Source organism: Callorhinchus milii, unplaced genomic scaffold (genome assembly GCF_018977255.1).
Source record: "Callorhinchus milii isolate IMCB2004 unplaced genomic scaffold, IMCB_Cmil_1.0 Scaffold2, whole genome shotgun sequence".
Taxonomy (NCBI): domain Eukaryota; kingdom Metazoa; phylum Chordata; class Chondrichthyes; order Chimaeriformes; family Callorhinchidae; genus Callorhinchus; species Callorhinchus milii.
Window position 1 is genome coordinate 56,008,501 of NW_024704743.1, and position 12,578 is coordinate 56,021,078.

At 41.1% G+C, this 12,578-nt stretch overlaps 1 protein-coding gene across 2 annotated transcripts in view; it reads left to right on the forward strand.

The window, feature by feature from the left end:
• agmo (alkylglycerol monooxygenase) overlaps positions 1–7,521 on the forward strand; it is a 152,377-nt gene extending 144,856 nt beyond the window's left edge. The window contains exon 13 of one of the 2 annotated variants that reach the window (XM_007899710.2): positions 7,248–7,521. In XM_007899710.2, the coding sequence (XP_007897901.1) occupies positions 7,248–7,304 (57 nt within the window). In that variant the 3' untranslated portion in view covers positions 7,305–7,521. 2 annotated transcript variants of the gene reach the window in all.
• Positions 7,522–12,578: the final 5,057 nt, after the last annotated feature.

A 12,578-nucleotide genomic window follows, 5' to 3' on the forward strand; every position in this document is an offset into this window, starting at 1 on the left:
GGAAGAACCTTTCCTTATTGGATAATTTAAACTTATTGGGGATAATAATACTCCTTTGATACTAAATTCTAGTGAACAGTGACAAGGAGCTGATAACTTCCAGGAGAGCGAATGGGAGTTATGTTTAAGAACTAGAGGAAAACGTGATTTAAAAGGAATACTCCATACATTTGACTTTTGAGGCAAGTACTGTAAATATAAAAAAAGATCCAGTCATATAATCTCAAAGAGTATCTTCAGTGTAAGGAAAGTGGTAGGATTGGTGGCTATTTACTGCATAGATACATCTGAGAGAGTTAGTTTTTTTCATCCTTTCCATAGCCATCCTAAGGCTTCAGTTGCGAAACCATGTCCATGCTTATTAGTTGACCAGACTTGTTTGAGTGACATACGCTAAAGTGAATGTATGGGGGCAATGAGGGTGATCTTTCTCTTAGTGTTGTTTTCTGGGGTTTATCTTAACCAAATTTCATGTTAGAGTACCTTGGCCAAGAATTTCTCCTTTTTTGTTGGTAAAAGAAGAGACAGCTCCAGCCCATCATTTAGATTTTGCTAGTGGTTCAGATGGGTGGGTGGGGATGAACGATGTTAAAAGCTAGTACCACATTGATTTTCATTGCCCACTCTCCTGCATCCGCAAGCCTATCATCCTCATTCTCACCTGGATTCATTGGCTCCCCATCAACCAGAAGAGTGAGTTCAAGATCTTTGACCCCTAAAAACAGCCGTCATCACCCCCATCCTGAAAAAATCTTCCCTGGATCCATCCCTACTCTCCAGCTACCACCCCAACTCTACCTCCCATTCCTCTCGAAGATCCTAGAATGAGTCGTCGCGTCCCAGCTCCCCTCTTTTCTCTCTCGCCATTCTCTCTTTGAACCCCTCCAATCCAGCTTCAAACAGCACTGGTCAAAGTCACTAAAGACATTCTGAACATCTGTGATCAGGGCTCCCTCTGCCTCCTTGTCCTCCTCGAGCTCTCTGCCGCCTTCGACTCTGTTGGCCACTCCATCCTCCTACACTGCCTCTGCACTTTACTCAATCTTCACGGATCTGCCCTTGCCTGGTTCCTATCTCTCTTACCATCTCCACTTCGTTGCCTCTAACGGTTTCTCCTCCAGCCCCTGCACTGTCACGTCTGGCATTCCCCAGGGCTCTGTCCTTGGCCCTCTCCTCTTTAATATCTACATGCTCCCCCTTGGTGACATCATCCGCAGACATGGGGTCAACTTCCACATGTATGCGGATGACACCCAACTCTATCTTTCTGCCTCCACCCTCAACTCCAGGATCACTGCTGTCCTCACAGACTGCCTGTCAGACATCAAGTCCTGGATGAGGGCAAATTTCCTACAGTTGAATGTGAACAAGACTAAGGCGCTCCTGATTGGCTCGCACCAGCGCCTCTGCACCTCAGGCTCTGGCAGCAACAACCTCCATGGTTGCACACTTCAACTCACCAAGCCAGTCAGGAGCCTAGGTGTCTTGTTCGACCCTCAACTGTCTTTCCTTCCCCACATCCAAGCAATGACCCGATCTGCCTTCCCTCACCTTCATATCATTGCCCGACTCTGCCACTACCTCAATCCTCAGGCCGCTGAAATTCTTGTTCATGCCTTCATCACCTCCAGGCTTGACTATGCAAATGCCCTGCTTGTTGGTCTTCCCAATTCCTCCCTCCACAGGCTGCAGATAATCCAGAACTCTGCAGCCCATGTCCTCTCCTGCAGCAAACTCTGTGACCCCATCACCCCCTCTCTCACCAACTCCACTGACTCCTTATCCTTCAGCGGATCCAGTTCAAGATCCCAGTCCTCACCTACAAAGCCCTACATTGCCTCGCCCCACCCTACCTCTGCGACCTCCTAACCCCCTACCAACCCACCCGCTCCCTCCACTCAGCCGGCTCTGGCCTGCTTCACATCTCCCAACCCACCCACTCCACCATTGGCGGGAGAGCCTTCAGCCACTCTGCCCCCAATCTCTGGAATTCCATCCCCCAGTCATTCCACCTCGCCCCCTCCTTAGCCTCCTTCAAGTCCCACCTCAAGACCCTCCTCTTCGACCATGCCATCGGCCACTGACCCCCAACCCCAGCTCGGGTCTGAAATGCTGTAGTCCGTCCAGCGCTTTGGTCATCCTCCCAACGTGAAAGGCGCTATACAAATATAATCTTCTTGTTGTTGTCCTCACTCTCAAGTCCGTTCACTGTCTTGCCCCACCCTATTTTTGTGACCTCCTAAAACCCTTCCAACCCATCTGCTACCTCCACCCTCTAGAACTCCTCAGGTGCAAACCCTTGACTGTCCAGCACCTTGCGATGTCCTCCTGACCTGAAAGGCCCTATGTAAATACAATTTGCTGTTGATGACCAGGACCCAATGGCTACTTTGTGAATGACATCAGAGGTCAGCTTCTTCCTATCCCAGTAATTCTTGGTTTCCTAAAGATGTGAGTCCCACCTAATGTTTAACCCTTGGTAAGGAATTCCTGTCTTAATTTCCCTTTGTCCAATTATAATGTAATACACTTTGACATAAATAGAAAAACATGATAATGCAAAGGATTACACAGTCTGTATGGTCTCTGGAATTGAAAATGTCTAGCCAGTCTCTGCAGTCCTCATCTCTATTTCAACTGTTCTTGAGTTATTTTAATTATTTTGCTGGCTGACATTTTTAATAAAGTTGTGAAGGTGAAAGGGGAGAGGAATCCTCTGATTGTTGCTAATAATCGGCCTTACTGGTGTGATCTGATAACACGAAAATCCCTTGTAAATGTTTCCATCTGAAATAAAACTAAATTCCAAGACCAGTAAAGGCTTATCCCGTTATGATCAGGGCTCAAGTCCTTTTGGTTGCTTGACTATGCAAGGCCAACTGTTATTGATCCCTGGCTATGTGAATGGCTGAGAAATATCAAGTGATGGAAAAACAGGAACAGATCTCCTTATAAATGAATCCCTTTACTCAGCCCACTCAATATTCTGCAAAATAAATTGCTCACCAGTCTGCTTCTAAACCAAACGGTCTTGTGTTTGAGAGGGCTAACTGAAAAGTTTTTTAAAATACAAGCTAGCCACCAGAAATTCCAGAGAAGTCAACAGCTAATTCAATGTTCCTTTATTTCTGTTCAAAGCTGCAGCTCTTGTGCATTGTTGTATGTGACTGGAGCTGGATCCACATAAACTGAGGTCTCTCAATTTATAGTTCACCTGCTTTCATGTAAAGTATTTCTTATAGTAGAGGAAGGAGACTGGGAATAAAGCACCAAATCTATATACAATGAACTTTGGATAAAATCAAAAGGGACAGGCCACTGGGAATATTAAATGCTACATTTAAAGAATAACCCTAAATTCTTTTAGGTGAAATTTGAGTCAGGGATCAGCCTGGCTCAATTGGCTGTACTCTCGCCTATGAGTCAGAATGATGTTTGTAGCCTCATGCCCGAATTTTGAGTCCATAGTCTAGGCCAGTGGTGGCCAATCCTTTTGGTCGGCAAGCAAAATAAGTTTTCTTGATTGAATGTTTCTTGCTTTATGCCAAAAATCCAGAAATATTCAATCAAGAAAAACCTGGAAACCCACTAATGATTGAACACAGACTTCCTAGACTAGTGTGAATGTTCAGAGCGGTAGCTTGGCTGACACTCCAGTGCCGTGCTGAGGAAACTCTGCATGTTGGAGGTGCCGACCTTCAGATTAGATGTTAATTTGAGGTCCCATCTGACTGTTAAGACAGATGTTAAAGATCCCATGATTCTATTCAAAAAGGAAGTTTTTCCTGGTATCCAGTCCAACAATCCCCCAAATGAAATTCTTTATTAATTTCATTGCTGTTTGTGGAGCATTGCTGTGTGCAAATTGATCGCTGCATTTGGCTACAAAATTCAATCACTACAATTTAATGTGAAATTTATTGAAGTGCTTTGAGATATCTCCTGATATAAAAGTGCTATGTCAAATGTAAGGAATATTATTAAGCTGAACGAAAGGCAAATGAGACACAGAATACGTTGGTGGTGAATTTGACTGCAGTAAACATGACCACCACTAGTCTGACTAGCCAAAACCTTAAACTGACATCCTGTTCAGTTTTAGATTTGGGAAAAAAGAGGCAATCTTATTGAAAATGGGGCATATGTCAGAATCAGGAAAATCTATTCAAAGGATTTCTCACCTTGTAACTTTTAGACCCCTTACTTTGAATAAATTGGTTCCAGAGACCAACAAAATATGTAGAAACCCAACTCTTATTAATGAACAGCAGAAAACACTTTTGTATTTACACAATGTTTGTCCAGAGTAACTTATGAGTTCCCTCCACATAAGTATACTTAAGTATACTATTGTATGAGAACTATTGGGATGAATTTTGCAATGTTTGTAACGCATTCCTTTCCTTGTGATAATTATTACAACAAATGTATTATCAAAGACTGGAACTTTCACTCCACAGTATCCTTAATAACGCAGTAGACAATACATTTTCAGAAGCTAATAATTGTTATGGATTTAAGTTTTTTTTCCTCCCAGTAGTTCTGGGGAATGAGGTGGGGCAAGTGGAGCAGGTTTCAATAGGAGAGCATCTGGACAACAGTGATCACAACATCATTAAGTTTGGAGTACTTATGGAAAGGGACAAGGAACAATCAAAGGTGAAGACACTCAACTGGAAGAGAGCTAATGTAAGTGAGTTAAAAAGGGAAAGAAAGATTGGCAGATAAAACAGCTAACGAGCAATGGGAAGTCTGCAAGGAGGAGATAGTTCAGGGACAGAACAAATAGGAAAATTGGGATTAAAATAAAACAGAAAAAGGAGGCTTATGGGGTCATGTTTAAAATACAGAAGATAATCAAATAGAATATAAAAAAATACAAAGGAGAACTGAAAAAGGAAATAAGACGGGCAAAGAGACTGTATGAGAAAAAGATTAGCAGGTAACATAAAAGGGAACCCTAAGGTATTTTATAAGCATATAAAGAAGAAAAGGTTAATCAATGGTAGGGTGGGTCCAATTAGGGACCAAAGAGGAAATCTTCTTGTGGAGGCAGAGGACATGGCTGACATACTGAATGAGTACTTTGCATCTGTCTTCACAAAAGAAGAGGATGCAGCCAATGCTACAGCATCAGAGGTGAGGGTAGAGAAATTGGATAAGATAAGAATAAACTGAGAGGAGATACTAAAAAGATTGTCGGTGCTCAAGGTAGGTAAATCACCCGGTCCGAACTGGATACATCCTAGTTTACTGAGGGAAGTAAAGGTGGAAATAACGGTGGCTCTGGCCACAATCTTTTAATCCTCCTTGGACACCGGGGTGGTGCCAGAGGACTGGAGGGTTGCAAATGTTACTCCCCTGTACAAAAAGGGACAGAAGGATAAAACCAGGAAGTACATGTCAGTCAGTCTAATGTCAGTAGTGGGGAAACTTCTAGACAGTATAATCCGGGACAAAATAAATTTTCACTTAGAAAAATATGGGTTAATAAAGGGCGGCCAACACAGATTTGTTAAAGACAAATCATATCTAACAAACCTGATAGAGTTTTTTGATGAAGTAACGGAAAGGATGGATGAAGGTAGTGCAGTTGGTGTAGCTTATATGGATTTTCAAAAGGTGTTTGATAAAGTGCCACATAAGAGACTTGTAAACAAAATAGAAGCGCACGGTATTAAACTGCAGCATGGATACAAAACTGGCTGGGAGACAGAAGCATAGAGTGATGGTGAATGATTGTTGTTCTGATTAAAGGGAAGTGTGCAGTTGTGTCCCTCAAAGGTTCGTATTGGGACCACTGCTGTCTTTGATCTATATAAATGACCTGTACTTGGGTATGGGGAGTACAATTTCCAAGTTTGCAGATGAATCTAAGCTAGGAAAAGTAATAAACAGTGAGGAGGATAGAAGCAGACTGCAATGGAACATAGACAGACTGGTAAAATGGGCAGACATGTGGCAAACAAAGTTTAATGTGGAGAAATGCAAAGTGGTGCATTCTGGGAGGAAGAATGAGAGGCAATATAAGCTAAATAATATAATCTTAAAGGGGGTGAAGGAAGAGAGAGACCTGGGAGTTCAAATAAGTAAATCTTTGAAGGTGGCAAAAGACAGGTAGATAAAGCCGTTAAAAAGCATGCGGGTTACTAGGCTTTATAAATAGGGGCATAGAATGCAAAAGTCAAGAAGTTATGATGATCCTTTATACAACATTGTTTCAGCCTCAGCGAGAGTACTGTGTTCTGGGCACCACACTTCAGGAAGGATGTCAAGGCATTGGAGAAGGTCCAAAGGAGATTACCAGGATGGTACCAGGAATGAGGGACTTCAGTTATCAGGAGAGGCAAGAGAAGCTAGGATTATTCTCCTTGGAGTAGAGAAGGTTAAAAGGAGACTTAATAGAAGTTTTCAAAATTATGAGGGGATTCGATAGGATGAACAAGGAGAAACTATTTCCACTGGCGGGTGGGTCGGTAACCCGAGGGCAATGATTTAAAATAGTTGTTAAAAGAAACAGAGGGGAGATGAGCAGACACTTTTTCACACAGCGAGTTGTTCGGATCTGGAATGCATTACCTGAAAGGGTGGTGGTAGCCGATTCAATAACAACTTTTATAAGAGGAGATAATTATTTGGGGAGGACAAGTTTGCAGGGCTATGGGAAGAGAGCGGGGGAGTGGGGTTGAATTGGATAGCTCTTCAAATAGCCAGCACAGACTCGATGGGCCGAATAGCCTCCTTCTGTTCTGTATAATTCTATGAGTCTAAGATTTTGGTTTGTTTGAAAATGTCAAAATTGTCACCTTGCTGCTTTAAATGAACTGCTTTAATGAAGTGCTACCTGGAATAAAGGGTGCTATAAAAATGGAAGTTGTTGTTACTTTAAATGGAGCGGCAAAGTTTTCTGAATAGTGAGTTGCCCCATCAATGATGTGCTCAAAGTGTGTGCTATTTCACAGCTGTTTGTGGGACATTGCTGTGGGCAAGTTGGCTACCACATTCCCTTACAGAGTACACAGTCATTGTGGATCATGTTGCGATGTACTCTCAACATGAAAGGCATCATATCAAATGTAAGGATTATTAATAATAATAGTAATCGTTATGCTTATTCTTTTTTGGTACACTTCGACAATGCAATCCCCCACCACCGCACTGGATTCTTTGCTTAGACTATGTGAGTTCAAGTGCAAATATGGGGTTTGAATTTCAACAAGGTATTAACCTCAAACTTTTCATTTCAGATTGTCTTTTCTCTGTGTTTGGCATTCTGGGGTTTACGAAGTGCAAGCATAGTATGAAAATTGCCAAAGGACATGGAACAGCTCCACAGTTACGTGGCTGACATCTACACACTTCACAGTGTACTTGCTCTGAACATAATGAGAAGACATCATCTGCATTTATGGTTTATGAAAATCTGCATTTCAAATCTACAATTCAAAGAAAGTTGTTAAAAATGTTTTAGCAGCTTGTAATTTTTGTGAAGATGCTGAATAAAGATGGTACAAAATGAAACATTCCATCAGACAATTTCTCAAGCTAAAATAGTAAGAAAAAGCAGAGTTACCTAGTGTTTAGAGTGAAAAACACAATGTTCCATAACAGATTGAATCTCATGTCTGCATTGTTTCCTCTTACAAATATAGATGATGCATACATGAGGGACAAGGGAATAGACGGGATTAGGAAGTGCGGAGGCTCATGTGGAGTGCAGACACCGGGATGGTCTAGTTGGACTGAATAACCGCTTTCTGTGTTATGTTCTCCAAAATTCTATGAATGTTATTATTTGCACATTTTTCACCCTCATAATAATATGCACTGCCCATGGGATTTTCTCTCTAATTGACTGAAAATTATTTATTGATGAACTGGACTCATCAAGTCTGTGCTGGTGTTGTCTCCACATCACAAAGTCTGATGAGGTTCCCTGCCGTTGAACAGCCTGCCAACACTTAACAGTGTAAGCTCCATGAAGAATGGCATTTGAGTGAGCTTGTGAAAGGTTATGTGGAAATATATGGCAGCTGTAAAAATCAAACAATTGGGCAAGATATTCTTAGTGCATTAGCAATTTGTGTCAGTTCATATTTAGTAATTCTGGGAGGGTCTAACTTGCAGTATTTCTTCGTGGAATACCAGCAACCAGAAATACATCAAGCCAACCCACAAAAATTCTGTTCTGGAAGTAAATTGCATCTAACATGAATGCCAACGTCAATAAATTTACTAATAATTGCAAGGGGGGGAGGTGAGTGTGAAATCACTGACATTCATAGTAACACTTCATATATACAATAAAATCGAATAGGAATTTTGTGATTTTTTTGAGAGACATAAATACATCAATGTTCCATTGTGATAGATTTAAGCACTTATGATTCAGTAAAATAGGTTTGTATGTAAGTAACAATGGTGTAATGTATCAGAAATGTATTGTCTTCTGCAGTCAAAATGTAAAAAATCTGTTCATCAAAAGCAAGGAGGCACTTTGGGTCATTTCCAAACACAGTAATTGTCAATCACTTGTCTGCAGACTCTACTAGAATTGTTTTAAAAGACCTAATTGTTTCTTGTCTTTTTCTACCTTTTGATGAAGCACTTTAAAAGTTAGCTTTGCAAGTGTTGCTTACTTGTAAAGTAAGCAACACTATCTCTCTCATGGAACATGTGTACATAACAAACAAACAGATACACATAAAATAAATAAAGAAATGCATACGCACATAAATTATAATAATAATCCTTACATTTAATATAACATCTTTACATCAGGAGAACACACAAGCGTTTCGCAGGATTTTCAACAACAACTTGCATTTATATCACACCTTTTACATGAGGTAATGTCTCGGAGTGTTTCGCAGGAGTGTGGTTTGGCACCTAAATGGAAAGTAAGAGGAGTTGATCGAAGGCACGGTCAAAGAATAATTTGAAAAGAGGCAAAGGGAGAGCAAGACAGAAGGACTGAGGTTGGGAGTTCCAGAGATTCGGGGCATGCTCTCCAATGGTGGAGAGGAAAGGACAAGGGACGTGCAGACCTGAGTTAGCTGAGGGAAGGCAGCAGGTAGTGGAATGAAATGTGAGCAAAGCAGCATTTAGTGCAATGTGTAGTGACTGTGTATTTTGAGGGTAAATGAGGGAGAGAAGACATTAGGGTTGCTTGCCACTTGTAAATTTACTGAGCTTGGTAGCTTAACATTGCCACCAATGAGCTACGTCAAATACTAAGATTTAAATCAGGATTATTGCGATGTAATATGTTGTGCTTGATATCATCATGTTGTAAATAGCTCAGCTTTTAAAGTTTTGTTTGCAACGTTGGGAGGTTTTTATCTCCATTGCAGTAACCAGTGGGACTTCTTTAGGAAGGGAATCTCCCACCTTGCCATGAAGATCACAACACATAACACACGCTCTCCACCATACCTCACTGACCGTGCCTTTGGTCATCATAACCTTCAAATTCAACCTCCCCTCCGTCTTCTCTGTGAAGGGGTTTGAAACATTCATTCTCTGCGAAAGGCATTATCTTAGTGCAAGTTATTATTGCAAGTAATAACCCTAATTTCCAGATTAAAAGCTCAGACTGACGCTTACAATAAAAATGGTGCAGATTTATTCTAGCTTTTATTCAGTTTAGAAACTCACACTGCTAGTCCTGGGCCTTAGGAAACCTGGGATCCCGGGATTTTTACGTAGCTGCTGCAAACTGCCTAATGTGTGTCCCCTGTCACTTTGCTGCAAAGAAAAACACTGTGCATGTGTCAGGCTGGTAATTTAATACCGCCTGGCAGCAGTGAACTCAACTGGGCCAGACACGTGGAGTTGCTGTAACTCTACATAGAGTTGTTTTTGTATATTCCTGATTTGAACTTAATACAGTGTCCTGAGACAAATGGCTACTTAGAATATATCTTAAGTTAATGTTATTATACCAAATATCCTAATGTTGATATGCTTCATATTATCCAAATCTCACCGACTGGTGTTCATGTTAACTGTTACTAGCATCCTGCTGTGGAAATTGCACCACTTTAGAAATCTTAAGCTTCTGCTTCCAGTAAATCAATCATTTAAGATACACCACATGGTAGACAGCCCTGGTAGGGTGGTGGATAAAACTACAACTTATGGACTGGGAGCTCACAAGTTCAAATCTCAGTCTGTGCTAAGTTTTCTGGTCTCATCCAGGGCTGCATGTGAAGGTTGAACTGGCGCCTGTCACGGTTAAGGAGGATAAAGCCATACAGGCTTCCTGCATCTCGTCCCAATTCTGCAAGCTACGGAAGTCTGTACGGGAGACTGGTGGGGAGAGATTGGGCTCAGCTGTGATGTCCTCTACAAAGCAAGTGGCCTACATGAATAACAGCCACTTGGATGGGTAGCAATCTATCAGCACCTGTGGAACTGCACCCCAGTATGAGGAGACCCAACCAGGAGAAGAGAGGAATACAGAGAAATCACTGGGGGCAGGGAGTCATCCCACTCAGCTCCTGTTAACCCTGCAAGCTAAGTCCTAATAGGTAAGGTGGTTCTAGCTGGACAAGCAGTGGGAAAGCTTGCCAGACAGCAATATGAAATGGCAAGCCATGCAGTTTTAGCTGGTTAGACTCCAGCAGTAGCCCAACCCACACTCTAGTGTCCTCAAGCCTTGGCTCTTGCCAATTTGTGCCTAATATTTTCCGGTATCAGGTAAGCAGGATGCATCCCTCCAGGGAGAGAATGTGTATTCCATTCCAACAATTTATCTCTGGGATTTCCATGGGTCGATGGGATGCATAGAATTCTCAATTTGGTTTGGATACTCTTAAGCACGTGTCAGATACCCCGCTGACCAATACAATTTACATTTTCTTTTAAACTTATACATCACAAGAATATCGGAGGAAGTTCAAATCTGCCAAAATGTTTTCCAGATTTAATTTAAAGGAGCAGTGGCATTTCCAGAAACATCCAAATAAGTAGTTTATCAGAATATAAAGCATAGGAGAGGACATGTCTGTAATTGCTACTACAACCACGTTCATGCCACTATACACATCATAGATTTCCAAAAAATCATTAAAATGAAAAAAAAGTCCATTTATGTAGCTTCCTTCACACAGGTAGTGTCGCGGAGCATGTGCACAATGGTGGAGTTGGTCATCGAGTGAAGGAGAAGGTGATGGGAGACAGATAGATCTTAAAGTGGCATTTAAAGATGGATAAAGAGGTGGCAAACCGGAGGGATTGAGGGAGAGAGTTCCAGAGGTTTACACGTGAAGTGTAAAGCCAAATGTCTAAAATGCACAAGTTCCTTCTTTGGCTGATATACTATATTTACAATTATATAGTGCTGCAAAGAGGAATTGTGACAAAAGCAAGTAATGTGCCATTCTTTCCAATTGACTTTTTAAGAATAGTTGCACACACAACCCAGTTAAAACAAGGAGACTCAGGTCAAGGAGGGAACAGACCACCTGCCTTTGAGTCCAATTGTAATGATAAAGTCCAGTGTGATACATTAATTAGTTGAAAGGGAGTGGGATCTATGAATATTGTCAGATCCCACTAAAATGTATGCAAGACCCAAACAGGCCTTCACAATTAGGGGAAGTTGGTGCTCACTGTTAAATATTTTAACTCAGCAGATGATAGGAAAGGGGAATGACGACCCATCAGCACTCTCCAAATCTCCTGAGTTTACTTTGGATTTACCTCCCAGTGTGTGGTTCCTGTTTCTGCCTATTTCCACTGTTTACCATTTGGAGTCCTGAAGAATTCCTGGTGTGCTTTGACTTTTTGTAGTGTTGTCTTAATGACATAAATGAATTCCTGCCGGGCACACCCACACCCTCCTGGGGGTCGTTGTCTTACACACAAGCTTACCAGTTTGTCTTTTAACTCTTTCACCAACGCACTGTATTTAATGGAAAACAAACACTTCCTGAGATGCTAAAGAGCTGAAATTTCTGTCTATTTAAATGGTACCAAATCGCAGAAAATTCTTAAACAATCTTAATTCAGAAATCAGTTTTCCACTTTATTTTAAAAGTAACCGTCTTCCACATTAGTAAAGAATTTACTAATTTCCACCAGTTTCCCTCCCCCCCAATTTGTAGGTGGGATGCATGGAACTCTCAGTCTGGTTTGGATACTCTTAAGCACGGTAATGGGTGTCCGCACGCATCGGACACCCAGCTGATCAAGAAAAANTATTTTATGTCTGATATTTTAAGACAAAATGAACAGAAAATAGGTGAAGACTAGTTGAAAGATGAGATTTCAAAAGGACAAACATTCCCGCTCTGATGTGCTATGAAGTTATTATTTTTACTTTAATAGGAATAAAAACACAGAGATACAAAAAGTTTGAATTCTGTTACAGTACAATACAAAATTACAAAATTTGATTGTATATTGGAAATCAATCTACACAGTAGATGGTTGCACAACAATAGGTTTACAGGAGAAGCTTGTACCATAAATTTAATATGTTTAGACTCAATAGAGGCAATGATTTTCCTTTAGTCTCTTATATATGATACAATATAATTTACTGTTATATAGTGCCTTTCACTTTGGAGGAT